The sequence below is a fragment of the Haliotis rufescens genome, unplaced genomic scaffold (assembly GCF_023055435.1).
Source record: "Haliotis rufescens isolate VD_foot unplaced genomic scaffold, xgHalRufe1.0.p SCAF_9, whole genome shotgun sequence".
NCBI classification, from domain to species: domain Eukaryota; kingdom Metazoa; phylum Mollusca; class Gastropoda; order Lepetellida; family Haliotidae; genus Haliotis; species Haliotis rufescens.
The window spans coordinates 17,758,460-17,772,374 of NW_025964383.1; the positions used below are offsets into that span (position 1 = coordinate 17,758,460).

The following is a 13,915-nucleotide window of genomic DNA, read 5'->3' on the forward strand; positions in this document are numbered from 1 at the left end:
GCTTAATGTGGGAGGAAAGCCCCAAGTGATGCAGATCTTAGACGTGAAACCCACGAGCACAGGTATGGTGCTGACTTAAGCATATTAAAAGAAGTCTTTCCAAAATAGAGAATTTGTTTAGGTTCACAGCATTAGGAATTGGCACTTGTCCTGAAGTCCTTGCCAAATTGCCCTATAGTTAAGGTATCATAAGGACTAGTAGAAATTTGCCCTTTTTAAGGGTTGTGCTATATGTTATCATTATAAGGAATAGTGGACTAAAAATGTTTGTTTCTACCCCTGGATCGAATCATATTGTCTTACTTTCAAAGGCATTCAAAACCAAGTCATATACGCAAAGGTATAAAATATAAAATTAAATAATTATGATAACTTAAACCGAGATATCTAATTGGGGTATTATTTCTAACATTGGCGTTGAGTATCAGCCTCTGAGAATGCTTGGATACATCCCTGAGATCTTCAGGATCTGATACCACAGCAGATAACCGCAAGGATCTCAGAGCTCCAGATAAGCTGCGTATCTGCGTAAAATACGCATCAGAAATGCAGAAATACACAGTAAAATAAAATCCAAGCGTATCAAATATGCAACGAACATTACAGATACGCTACAAAAATAAAACTTGTGTGTATCATCAAAATATTGTGAAGTAACACTGCGTATTTGATAAGCAAATCAGCAACTTATTTTGAAATTATAAGCGGGCATTCCGTCAACCTTGCCAAACTCCACGATGACAGTTACGTCACGATCATTGCCATCACACTTTCTTGTGGAAGTATCGTGGTATTTTTGAGTCCTATAAAGCTCTCGAACCCACACGACACCAGTTTGCAGGGACTAGATGAATAGTGTTTTTAAATATTTAACTTAAATACCCACATGTGCAAAAACTAGTGGGTAACAGAAATTTGAATACCCAGACAGAATTACTGATACCCAATGATTTTAAAATGCATGGGTGAAATACCCACAGCACCAAAAGCTTAACTGGAGCTCTGGATCTATTGTCCAACATACATAACCCTCCAACCATACTGACATCATCTACCCCACAACAACAGACTTCAGTCAAGTCCTCAGAACTCGGGGTCAGTGCCTTCCGAGTCCCACCCTGAGGTTTCCACGCCCCCGGTGTCAAAGTCAACCTCGACATCATACTGGAAATCAGGGTCACCAGGCTTCTTGCGATTTTTCTCAAATCCATTGTCCATCTGCAGCTTCTTTCTCTTCAGGGTCTCCTCGTCAACTTTGTTCAGATCTTGTTCAGGATCAATATTGTCCATCTCAAGGTTCCTGGCCAAGCTGGCCTCAAGACTCATTCCTTTAAGCCTGTCTTTAATAATTGTCAACATTCGGAGGAGTTGGGCTTGCGGCAAGTTTTTCACATATTTTGAGTTTCTTGGACATGACCGTAAATCAGCAGCAAATCTGTCCACGTAAGACATTTTTGTAAAGTTTCTAAGTGGCATAGTTCTTCGTCGTTGTTTTTTCGTCTTCCTGTCATAATATATAAGCACCAAGGAAGGCGGATCAATCTTAAGGCCACACTTCTTTATGTCTATCCAGTCAGACATCTTTAGTTCTCTGAAAAGAAAAAACAGATGAGTGAGTGAGTGAGTGAGCGAGCTTGATTTTATGCCGCTTTTAGCAATGATCCAGCAATATCACGACAGGGGACACCAGAAATGGCTTAACACATTGCTCCCAAGTGGGGAATACAAGGCTACCCAACTGCCCCGAGTAAGTGTGAGTGTGTTGGGTTTGAATAAATAATGGAATTATTATTCTAGACAAACTACAGATATGAAATTCAGTTGTCATCTGTGATTCATTGCTTGAGTACTTGTGACGAACAGAAAACTCACCACACTAACTTTCTCTAAAGTCTAAAAAAACATTATTGTTAGGTAGGGCCACCATAAATATATTACATGTATTAGATTTTCATCCAAACCTTTAAAACCTGAGGATACACATGAAGAATAAATGTTCGACCGAATAACGTAAATGGTGTAGGTGTACTCGTCAAGGAAACAAAGTTTGTTTGTTGACTAACACTGGACTCAGCAAAAACATTCCCGCTATATGATGGCAGTCTGTAAATAATTAAGTCTGGACCAGACAATCCAGTGATTGACATCATGAGCATCAATCTACGCAATTGGGATACAATGACATGCATCAACCAAGTCAGAGAGCCTGATCACCAGATCCTGTTAGTCGCCTCTTACGACAAACATAGTCGCATGTTAAGGCAAGCATGGGTTGTTGAAGACCTATTCTACCCCGGATCTTCACGGGTATCAAGGAAACAAAGAAAAGGGTACACTCAAAGCAATTTTTCTCATCTGTGTGTGGGTTTGTTATTTAGCACATGACTCAGAAATCATCCAGCTGTATGACTCAGTCCTGAGACCTGTAAGTAAATGACTGTAGACCAGACAATCCAGTGATTGATATAATGAGCAACCATCCATTGGGTACACTGACACTCCATTAGCCAAGTCAGCAAGCCTGACCACCAATCCATTTATTATTATTATTATTATAATTATTATTATACATTTAAAATTTTCCCTGACAAGTGGATCTGTTTGCATTCAAGTTATAATTCTCATCTCCCTGGGGAGTATACAACCCAAGCTGTCTACGGGGGCTAGATTTTTTTACATCCACCTCACATATTCGGTACCAATTCCCTGCTGGGTGAACAGGGGCACATTTGAACTAAGTCACTTGCCAAGGGTGACAACACACGTTTTGACACTTGTGTTTCTGGCGTCTGAATGTATTCGTGTTTCCACCATCTGGTCAACTACCATCGGACAAGTGGGTTCTTTTGAGTCACAAGGGGAATTTTCTGTACACTAGGGGTAGTTACAACACTGTAAAGACCTGTAAACATAGTTGGTCCCAAGGCTGAATAACAACCCGGTCACTTGTGTGATACGATCTCAGCACCAGGCTCTTTTGACCGCTTGCCCACTATGCTCCCAGTTAGCCACCTCTAACAGCCAGCACAAGTTGCTAGGGACCAATGCTCACCTAGAATCCCCACAGATGCCCAATTTAGTAACATATGACTAGCAATGGAGTACTGGGGACACATTCTATCCTGGGTTCTCACAGGGTGTTTTTTTGTCTGTAAGTGCATATACGGACAACAACATGGCTGTGAGACAGGGTGTTTATAGTGAGGTAAGCAGCAATGAGACTTTTATTATTATTTGTCAAGCAAGCAAACAGCTTACAAAATTACATGTATGTTATTTTGTTATCTAATCATGGCAGGTGGTGGGGTGGCCTAGTGGTTAAACCAATCGCTCTTCTTCAAGTTGAAGACCCAGGTTTGATTCCCCACATGGGTACAATGTGTAAAGCCCATTTCTGGTGTCTCCCGATGTGATATTGCTGGAATATTGCTAAAAGCAGCATAAAATCCGACTTAATCACCATAACCATTTTGCAACAGGAAATAAGTTTTAGAATGTCTTCGCTGGTCATAAACAGCTACATCATTTGTACATGAATAATAAGTATTCTAAATATTTCATCAACATGATCAAGAAATATTGAACATAACAGATCATTAATAATACTATATCATCACAACACTGTAATAACAGTTAACAAAATGTATCACTGCTTCCTAATATGCTAAAATATGTTTCTATCATTTTTGGATAAATAATTATATAATAAAAAGTTGTTCTGTGGCGATAACTGGTCGCTAGCCAGTAAAATGTATGACGCTTGCATACGTTGAATAACATTGCCGGTTAGATATTCGAAACAACAAATCTATCACTTTTTCAAAGTTTACGTAAACAACGCAAAGAAAATCACATCTCTGTACAAACTACGTGAACGCTTAACTGGGGTTAGTGGTCTGTATATTTACCGTAGCTATAAACAGCATAAGAGTAATATGTCACCAATATCCCGATGAAGAGAGTAAAATTTCACTTGTCAAATCTTGCATTCCGGAATTTCTGACCTGACCTTGACCTTTCATGATTGACCGAGATTGTCACAAAACATGGAGCGGAGTTAAAACGAACATGTAATTGCTGATGTAGAACTATATTTGACAATGTATTATTTCACTTAAAACATGTTTGTCATTACAAAAGAATGTAATATGATTTTGAATATGCTAATTTGACAACTTATCCATTGCTCTAAAGTTGGAAAAACAAACATGTTTTTCATTATGAACACGCATGCGCAGTGTATACCCGCCATTACAGTATGGCGGACAAAGAGCGGTGCTTGTCATCGTAACATTTTACTTTTAGGATTTCCATCTTTAGCAGGTGTGATATAGATGCGTTAGAACACTCAGCTATACAGTCGAGTAACATGTACACAATGTTACTTCTTTCAGTTATATCGGAGCTATGAATCTACATATTTTCTGCATTTTGATCAATTTATTTTGAGACCGGTGAGAAAAATGGCAAGAAACTGCAGGAAAGTTTCTTGTTGCCATACGTAAACGCAACATCCAATGCCCTATTTGATGTAATTACACGACTGTGCGTGGATATTGTTTTCTGACCACCAATCTAACTTACTCAATGTTTAGAGTACCATATTTGCGACTGGTAACGTTGTCACAGGATGTACAACAAAATTTAGGTCAGGTCGATATTAATGTTGTGAGAAAATAGTCATTTTACCTTTTGAACAAACATGTTTCACACATAAAAAAGCTGGGAAATAGTTGCCTTTAGTGTGTGGCTTGAAACATTTGCCTGCGATTGTCATATTATTCATGAAAAATATAAAAATGAACAGTTATGTCAGCAACAATGAATCCATTATTTTAAAACAAATTCCTGTCATGTCATAATTTGTTTTCTTGCTGTTTGCAATGTCAATAACATTAGTCACAAGTAACCATGTTCATGCACGATAAACATTGGGCTAATCATCTTATGTCCATGATTCATGATAGTTTGAAGTTTCATAGCTATGTTCACTGTTTCAGGTTGGAGTGAGTAGACCTAGGTACAATGTGGCCAATGTTGTTAGATCTGTCTAGGGATGAATCCAAGCGGATTCTTCGTAGACTGGAGCTGGAGGCATATTCCTCCCTCATCTCGGCTTTCCGGGCACAGGGTGATCTCAATAAGGAAAAAAAATCGATGTTGCAAGAACTTCAGCATATACTGAGGTGAGTTGCTTATGTTTCAACAATATCAAAAAGACAATAAACTTCACCTTTTCAACATTAACCATGTTAAAATGAAAATAAGGTTATTTGTATTTGCATTAGACACATTTTATCACTTTTGTCAATTTCAGCATTTCGACTGAGAGACACAGAGCTGAAGTTCGGCGTGCAGTTAATGATGAGAAACTGGCAACTATTGCAGATAAGTAAGAGATTCATCATTACTTTTGCCACAGTCTTTGTACACATGATACAACACTTTCATATATTTTAGAAATATGATTCAAATAAACCAATGAGTTATTAGAGTTTTCATATTGTGTTGTTCAGAAAATGTATGGTGTTCTATCAATACATGGACTCTTCAATTCTTATGCTGTGTCATAAAGTATCAAAATTGACTGCTACTTCAGCAGCACAATACTTCATGGGCTTTGTATATACCATATTCGACGTAATAAGCACCCAGGGTGCTCTCAAAATTAGAAATGGGGGGCTCTTATTAGAATATTATTTTGGTGGAAAAAAACAGAGTTGAAAGATAAATTTCGTGGTTTATGCTGACAGTCCGAAATGTATATATACGGCAGATATATTTTTCTAGATTGCCCATAATTAAGGGTGCATTTAACACACGAGTGTGTATTGTACGCAAATAAATGAGTCTTGTGAACATTGATCAATCGGAAGGAGTGCCAATTGGGATTGTTCACTAGCCAATATATTAGCAAATACTGCCGTGGGCGCTCATTACGTCGAATACAGTACTCAATTCCTCCATCACTCATGGGACCCATGAAGATTCCGGGGTAGAATAGGTCTTCAGCAACCCATGATTGCCGTACAAGGCGACAATGCTTGTCGTAAAAGGCGACAAATGGGATTGGGTGGTCAGGCTCGCTGACTTGGTTGATGCACGTCATCAATCCACATTGCGTGGATTGATGCTCATGATATTAATCACTGGATTGTCTGGTCCAGACTCGATTATTTACCGACCGCTGTCATATAGCTGGAATATTGCTGAATGTGGCGTTTAACAACAAACCAACCAACCAACCATCACTCATGAATGCATTGTAGTCACTATTTCTAACTAGAGAATCAAGCCTGGTTCCATTGAGAGCTCAGACCATTAGTCCTGTGGTAGAATGTCTGCCCGGGGGCCCGGCCACATCATACTAAAAGATGTTGAAAAATGATATTTGTTCTTACCCTGCCTGGTGCTCGACATTTTGGGGCTAAAACGAGGACTGGTCAGCTCGGAGTCGGTATACTGTGTCTGATTGGGATATTCATGTTAAACTGCGGCATGGTATCTCAGTGGGGCCATCATGTTTATCTGCGTTGTCCAGCTACATGTGTGGGGAACAACTCACTAGACCCTGCCCTCTCAAAAATTAAATTGTCCACTATACAACATCATCAAGTTACAAGCGCATGTTTCGAATCTCCAGAAATGTCTTCATAATAGAACAATGTTTGATCATGAAGTGAACCACACTTGTTGTTTGTTATTTATCACATAGCTATCTTTTATCATATACTTCTATCGCCAGGGCTTGCTAAATACAGTGTTATTCATAATACAGGATATTTACCATCCCCCCAAAATACTCGTGTGATAACCTCTATATATTATCAGTGTTCCTGTCGGCTTTTAAAACTGCCAGTCCCTGTGGACTGGCAACTCTAAAAATTACCAATCCCCCCTATTTTTTGCCAGTCCCAACTTTCAACAAATAAAAAAACGTATGAAAATTATTTGGTTTTAATTCTTTTAACATCATATTCAGTGCAAAGATGTCATCTCTGAAGTAACCTAGTTAGATCTATACGTCATTTACACACACTTCAGTCACAATTTTCTCTCCTTTTTTTTTATATTTCGAGACAAAGTCGCAACAAATGGATATTTAACCTAGAAATAGACAAGGGGAAACCCTGATGGTAACAAACAAGCTGACTTTGTTCGAAAAATGTACTTATATGAATATCACCGATGTTTTGTTCAACAACAAAGATTTATAAGGTACTTTATTTGCCGGTCCACAGAAACTGGCAGTCACATGAATTAACAGTCCAAGCCTAATGTTACCAGAAAAAAACTGGTAATTACCCCTAAACGGGAAGACCGTATTTTGTCATGAATGAAAGTATTAATGAATGGAATTAATGTTATTGTTCTCGATCTGCAGCATTGCTGGTTCCAACACCACCACTGAGTGGGTGATAGAAGGGCGTCGGCTTATCCCACTCATGCCGAGACTTGTGCCTCAAACAGCCTTCACCGTGACAGCCAATCAGGTTGCCAACGCCCAGTCAGAGAAGAATGCCTCTCTTCCATTCCCATCTCAAACTGGAAGTAAAGATTGTAAGTTATTTTCATATCACTGTGGTTTCAGCTGCCTGTCTGGTGAATAATTCACAGTCTGAAATGTGGTCAGTGTAACAGTAATGTTCCTTGTTCCAAAGTTGGCGGGGGATATAGAAACGGGCTCCATACATCCGTCCGTGTCGTTTTGTTTCCGGAGCATAACTCAGAAACGTTCAATATTTTTTCATCAAACTTTGCAGGTTTGTCAGGTACTTGCTGAACTGGTGCCTTTTGCTATTTAGAAATTTTAGAAATTTTTATTTTTTACGTTTCCATGGCAACAATATGGACTTAATTCTGTGAGGGTAGGGTTCGTTTCCGGAGCATAACTCAGAAACCGTTCAATATTTTTTCATCAAACTTTGCAGGTTTGTCAGGTACATGCTGAACTGGTGCCTTTTGCTATTTAGAAATTTTTATTTTTAACGTTTCCATGGCAACAAGATGGACTTAGGTTCTGTGAGGGTAGGGTTCGTTTCCGGAGCATAACTCAGAAACTGTTCAATATGTTTTCATCAAACTTTGCAGGTCTGTCAAGTAAGTGCTAAACTGGTGCCTTTTGCTATTTAGAAATTTTTATTTTTAACGTTTCCATGGCAACAAGATGGACTTAGGTTCTGTGAGGGTAGGGTTCGTTTCCGGAGCATAACTCATAAACCGTTCAATATGTTTTCATCGAACTTTGCAGGTTTGTCAGGTACGTGCTGAACTGGTGCCTTTTGCTATTTAGAAATTTTAGAAATTTTTATTTTTTACGTTTCCATGGCAGCAAGATGGACTTGGGTTCCAAACTCTTTTTTTTTTTACAATTTCCATGACAAATTCCACCTCGGTTAAAAAAAGGTTAGGGTTTGTTTAGATTTAATTATGTCATAAATTCTGCAACAGGGGCGGGGGATATAGCCACGTTAGTGGCAAACTCTTGTTTTATGTCTGTCATTGTGGTCACTATGTTGTATGACCTAGGATTAAACTCAAATCTACAGGGTTCTCACAGATTTGAAAAGTGTTTGAATCCTTTGAACTCGTCTAAGGCGCCATGATTCGCTGTGCAGGGTTGCGACCCTTGGGCACACCAGAAATCTATGTTTGTGGGTTCGAATCCCGGTTCGCCCTGATTATGTTTCTAGGTTTGTCAGCACCATACCAGTGCTCGTGGGTTTCACGGAAGTGGTAAACATCTGAGACCTGCATCACTTCGGGCTTTCCTCCCACATTAAGCTGACACGCCATGATATAACTGGAATTCTGTTAAAAGCGGCGTTAAACCCAACTCACTCACTTTGAACTCTTATCCTCCTTTGTGTATTAATCATTGTGTTTATAGCATTTGCTGGTCAGGCCAAATTCTGTTTCATATAAAGGGGGGGTCGGTGGGGTAGCCTAGTGGTTAAAGCGGTCGCTTGTCACACTTAAGACCAAGGTTTGATTTCCCCGCATGGGCACAAATTGTGAAGCCAATTTCTAGTGTCTCCAGCTGTGATATTCAAATTGCTGAAATGTTGCTGAAAGTGGCATAGAACCATACTCCCTCATACACTATTAATCAAATATCAATTCTATGTTCATATGCTCTTTGTTTCAGCTAATGGCAACTTGAACAACAGTGCGACTGCATCAACTAATACACCGATTTCTACCAAGCTGTCACGCCCGTCAAGCCCCACATCTAATGTAGTTGTCTTGCCGAGTGGAACGTCTATTCACATCAAAGGTTGGTACTTGTCATCAACTCAGTATTGAATGCAATGAGATAATAATCCTCACCATGGTCTTTTGTTAAACTACAATCATGTTATATAGAAAAATATAAAGTTGTGTTTCTGAACAGAATCCGTAATTATTGTATCATTACTACTTACCCTTGAAAATCCAGGTTAGGATAGGCCTTAAGCAGCCCATGCTTGCTGTAAGAGGCAACTTATGGGATCAGGTGGTCAGGCTCGCTGACTTGGTGGATGCATGTCATCATATCCATATTGCGTAGATCGATGCTCATGATATCAATCAAGGGATTGTCTGGTCCAGGCTTGATTATTTACAGACCGCTGTCACGTAGCTGGAATATTGCTGAGTGCGTGGTTCCAACAACAAACAAAAAGTGCATTTTCAGCTCTGCTTTCCAGTACCCAACAGATGTCCATTAGATTCAGCAATTATGTTACAATGGTGCAACATATTATTTGTTTGTTCAGCAATATTTCATCATGTCACAGTAAAGCAAGTAAGGTGCTGATATTAAACTAAGCGGGGCCTGTGAAGATCTGGGGTAGAACAGGTCCTCAGCAACCCATGCTTGCCATAATAGGTGACTGGGTTTGTCGTAAGAGGTGACTAACGTGATCGGGTGGTCAGGCTCACAGACTTGGTTGATGCATGTCATCGTATCCTAATTGCATGGACCAATGCTCATGATGTCAATCACTGGATTGTCTGGCCCAGTCTCAATTATGTACAGACCACCGTCATATAGGTAGAATATTGCTGAGTGTGGCGTTAAACAACAAACAAACAAACAAGCAAATCTGTGGTGATAGATTTGGCTCTTACCGTCTTGGTCATTCTGGTTGTTAGCTGAGCCTTTTGGCCAGATATGTCTGAACAGAGGCACTAGTTGTTGATGATGATGTTGTTGTCTCCGTAGGTGTTGTCAACTCGGAAGAAGAGGAGGAGCTACAGACCAGGAAGAGGCGGCGCAGTCAGTCGAGTGAAGGCATGAGTTCGTCCGTGGCTACACAGACCCCTCGACTCACATACACCACCACAGCGTCCAACTCTCTGCCGAGCATGTCTCCCGTCAAGATCACCATCAGTAAGAGCCCACAAGGAAGAACGATGGTGTCCACACCAGGCTCGCAGCCCCCCAAGGTTGGTGATTTGAACCTGTGTGCAAGCTCTTGTGACGCTGAATACTCTCATTCCTGCTAAATTATTTTCTTTGTTTGTCTGTTTGAATTTCTGTTATCAATACAACTATCATGTAAATGGTATAGTAAGAATGTAAGCAGGAAGTTGGTTGATTTTCCTTCGTCAGCAATCTCGAACCAATCTGATCTAACAAAAAGGTAAATTCATCTGGGAAATAAGGTCTGTCGTAAATCTTTTCAAAATTCACTATGTTCACATTCCCAAAGACATAAACAGAAGTAATAAATGTTACTACATTTGGGGTTTGAGGGCAAATTTCAAGATTCTTGTAATGGCGGCACCCACACTGGTGGCAGCGATGTTACTGAAAGTGTAACACGCTGGGAAGGAGCTTGGGAAATTCAACCCAAAGGGAAGTAACTCTAATCTGCCGCAGTCACAATCCTTGCTAACCACAGGCAGGTTTGAAAATTGTCATCCAACATCATTCTTCAAGCCTTTTATCAGTTGTAAACAATAGTAAACAGTTTCTTGAGTGTAAATGTACAGCTAACCAACTTCAGTGGCAGAGAGAATAGTGATGTCATTTGATTCTGGCATCAGGGAAACCAATTATGTCACAATTGGTCTGCAAAGCATTGTCATGCGATTTCATTGAAGTGATATCTTCTTGGAGAGATTGCTTGATATCTGCTTTTGAGGCCAGTTTATGGTTGATGAATACTGTTCAAAGCAGTTGTTAAAGCAAACTCACTCACAAGTGGGTTGGGGGCACAGGTGGCCCAGTCGTCTAAGGCGCCGCGATTCGCTGTGCAGAGTTGCGTGCCTTGGGCACGCCAGAAACCTGTGATTGTGGGTTCGAATCCCGGTTCGCCCCAATTATGTTTCTAGGTTTGTCAGACCATACCCGTGCTCGTAGTTTCACCAAAGTGGTAAACATCTGAGACCTGCATCACTTCGGGCTTTCCTCTCACATTAAACTGACACACTGTGATGTAACTGGAATACTGTTAAAAGCGGTGTTAAACCCAACTCACTCACTCTTAAGTGGCTGACATGTTTGTTCCAGGTGATCTTGGTGACCAGTTCTGGTCAGTCCGTGGCATCCAGCGTCTTGCAGAAGTCAATGTCGGTCCCCATCATAAGAGCATCAACATCATCATCCACTGTCTCTGCATGTCGAGCCTCCATCATCGTCCCTGGTAGCCCTCCCATTACCATGAGCTCTGGCTACGGCAGCAACATCGTCACTGTGTCAACTACTTCCATCACAACAGCTACATCTCACACAGGTATGCAGGTGTTCTGGCAGCTACGTATAGAAACACTGCTTGTTAAGCACTGCAATCTGATCTATTTTCTTTCATCTTCTAGTCAGATCTATTTTTTCTTCTTGTTTTTACCGATTTTTCTGATCAAGATAAGGAAATAATTGTTAGGGTTGAACTAGTGAAATCTTTTTTTCAGTAAAAGTACATGTAAAAGTATGTTTAAAAAAACATGGTATTAATCAACTCAGTTTCAGCAAAATTTACTCAACCTTAAGGGAAAACATTGAATTGGGTGACTGTATACCATGGTAGAATTGTTCTGAATAATTATGTTGGGAACAGCTTCCTTTATGCAAAGGGACACTACTCTACAATCTACAAATCCTGAAATTTGTTTATCCGACCTAATGATTTTAAAGCAAATGAATGAACAAGGTTTTGCTGATGTTTAAACTGTCCTTGATGGGCCTTTGCTGTTTAGTTCATTGCTGAGTTATTTTTGGAGGAAATAAGGCTTGAGGAAATGAAAGGATTGGTTCTCAGGCAATGCCTTTTGAAAATATAGCGCAGGCGGGTGGGCAGGCAGTGTGTGTTTTTTTGCTTGTTCAAAGTAGTATGTAACCAAATAAACAATTGTGTACCATCAACCTGGGAGAGAGCCTCCCTACATAAACAAGCATACAAACTCCTGTTGCTGCCATTACCGTAACACAAAACACGCATGTAAAGGGAAGTAACTGCGTTCTATATTGGTTTTTAAGTACCAGGGTATTAGGATTTTTATTTTTTTTATTTAAAATCAAAACATGCGGCCAACTTTATGATGATACGGTCTGTGCCTGAGAACCAAGATTTTTTTTAACCTAATTATTTTATATTACACCAAACCACTGTTTGTATTGCAGCTACAACGCCCACATCAGTGATGGGCAATCCCACTGTCACTGTCCCCAATCCAGCCCTAGCCAAGCCTCGACCCAAGATCATCCCACGACCAAGATTCCCCAACCCACAGCACAAGCCGGGTGTGGTTATTCCCATGGGCCCCCAACCGGTCCAACCCTCACCTCAGAACTACCAAGTGAAGACGGTCACAAAGCCTACCATCCAGATAAAGCAAGAAGGAGGTATGTTGAGTTTGAATTGAAATTACCATTGTCGTCGACTTTTATGACACGCATAGATTGCTGGGAAGTACACCTGCGAAAAACTGCTGTCTTAAGGTTAAACATACGACACATACATTTTCAGTTGACCCTTGGGAATCCCGGATTAGAACTGGTCACCAGGAACCAATGCTTGTAAGGCTTAAAAAAATAAAAGAATTGGTTCTCAGGCAATGGCTTTTAAACATATTGTGCGGGCGGGCGGGCAATGGTTTTTTTAGGGGGGTGGGTGGTTGTTCAAGCTAGTATGTCACCAAATTTTGTTTACAATAATTTCGGCGAAACCATGTTGTTCATAAGTATTGTATCATTTCACTGCTGTGGCCGTGTCTTCAAGATGCGGAATATTTCAATTTATTTTTAATACTTTTAATATTCAGCAATTTCTCGTGTTGTCCCCAGGAATGAAAATCATCACCCAGAGTCTTCCCCCTGGAACCAGTAAGATCCTGCCCAAGCCGGCACAGTTGTCAGGGAGTTCCGGTACACCTGTCGTGGTTGTCAATGCGGGGCCTTCGGGAACAGCAACAACTACTGTTACCATGGTAACAAAACCGGTGACAACTCTGTCAGGTAATTATCATAGGCTGTAAAAGAATTTCGGTAATCATGCAAGGTATTGAAATGAAGCTTAAAGCTGTGTTGTCTTGTCTACAGCTAGTTACACAGGAGATGAAGCTTAATGCTGTGTTGTCTTGTCTACAGCTAGTCACAGGAGATGAAACTTAATGCTGTGTTGTCTTGTCTACAGCTAGTCACTAGTCACACAGGAGATGGAGCTTAATGCTGTGTTGTCTTGTCTACAGCTAGTCACAGGAGATGAAGCTTAATGCTGTGTTGTCTTGTCTACAGCTAGTCACAGCAGATGAAACTTAATGCTGTGTTGTCTTGTCTACAGCTAGTCACACAGGAGGCAAGGTGTTGAACATAACTACACCAGGGGGGCGTGTCATCGCTACCACAACAAAAGCATCGAATGTTGTCACTGTCAACCCTAAAACTCTACATCTCACAGCTGTCAAAACTGCCACAGGGACAACAGGTAAT

The 13,915-nt window shown here is 40.4% G+C and overlaps 2 protein-coding genes across 3 annotated transcripts in view; one reads left to right on the plus strand and one right to left on the minus strand.

The window, feature by feature from the left end:
• Window positions 1-842: 842 nt before the first annotated feature.
• On the minus strand, window positions 843-4,019 carry LOC124119844 (centrosomal protein of 19 kDa-like). Its single transcript, XM_046482500.2, has 2 exons — window positions 3,909-4,019; window positions 843-1,591 (listed from the first exon to the last, which is right to left on the minus strand). Exon 2 carries the CDS (start codon window positions 1,579-1,581, stop codon window positions 1,084-1,086), a length of 498 nt encoding a protein of 165 aa, XP_046338456.1. The 5' UTR covers window positions 1,582-1,591; window positions 3,909-4,019; the 3' UTR covers window positions 843-1,083.
• Window positions 4,020-4,244: 225 nt separating this feature from the next.
• The window catches only part of LOC124119831 (BRCA2-interacting transcriptional repressor EMSY-like), a 33,630-nt gene continuing 23,959 nt past the window's right edge, over window positions 4,245-13,915 (plus strand). For both annotated transcript variants that reach the window (XM_046482481.2, XM_046482482.2), the window contains exons 1-10: window positions 4,245-4,323; window positions 5,001-5,186; window positions 5,318-5,392; window positions 7,385-7,560; window positions 9,149-9,277; window positions 10,208-10,431; window positions 11,501-11,723; window positions 12,608-12,829; window positions 13,271-13,441; window positions 13,767-13,910. In XM_046482481.2, coding sequence (XP_046338437.2) covers window positions 5,026-5,186; window positions 5,318-5,392; window positions 7,385-7,560; window positions 9,149-9,277; window positions 10,208-10,431; window positions 11,501-11,723; window positions 12,608-12,829; window positions 13,271-13,441; window positions 13,767-13,910 — 1,525 coding nt within the window. In that variant the 5' untranslated portion in view covers window positions 4,245-4,323; window positions 5,001-5,025. The remainder of the gene's footprint in view (window positions 4,324-5,000; window positions 5,187-5,317; window positions 5,393-7,384; window positions 7,561-9,148; window positions 9,278-10,207; window positions 10,432-11,500; window positions 11,724-12,607; window positions 12,830-13,270; window positions 13,442-13,766; window positions 13,911-13,915) is intronic.

Excerpts from the sequence above, each read along its gene's own strand:
- LOC124119844 (XM_046482500.2), bottom strand. The coding sequence starts at position 1,581 with ATGTCTGACTGGATAGACATAAAGAAGTGTGGCCTTAAGATTGATCCG.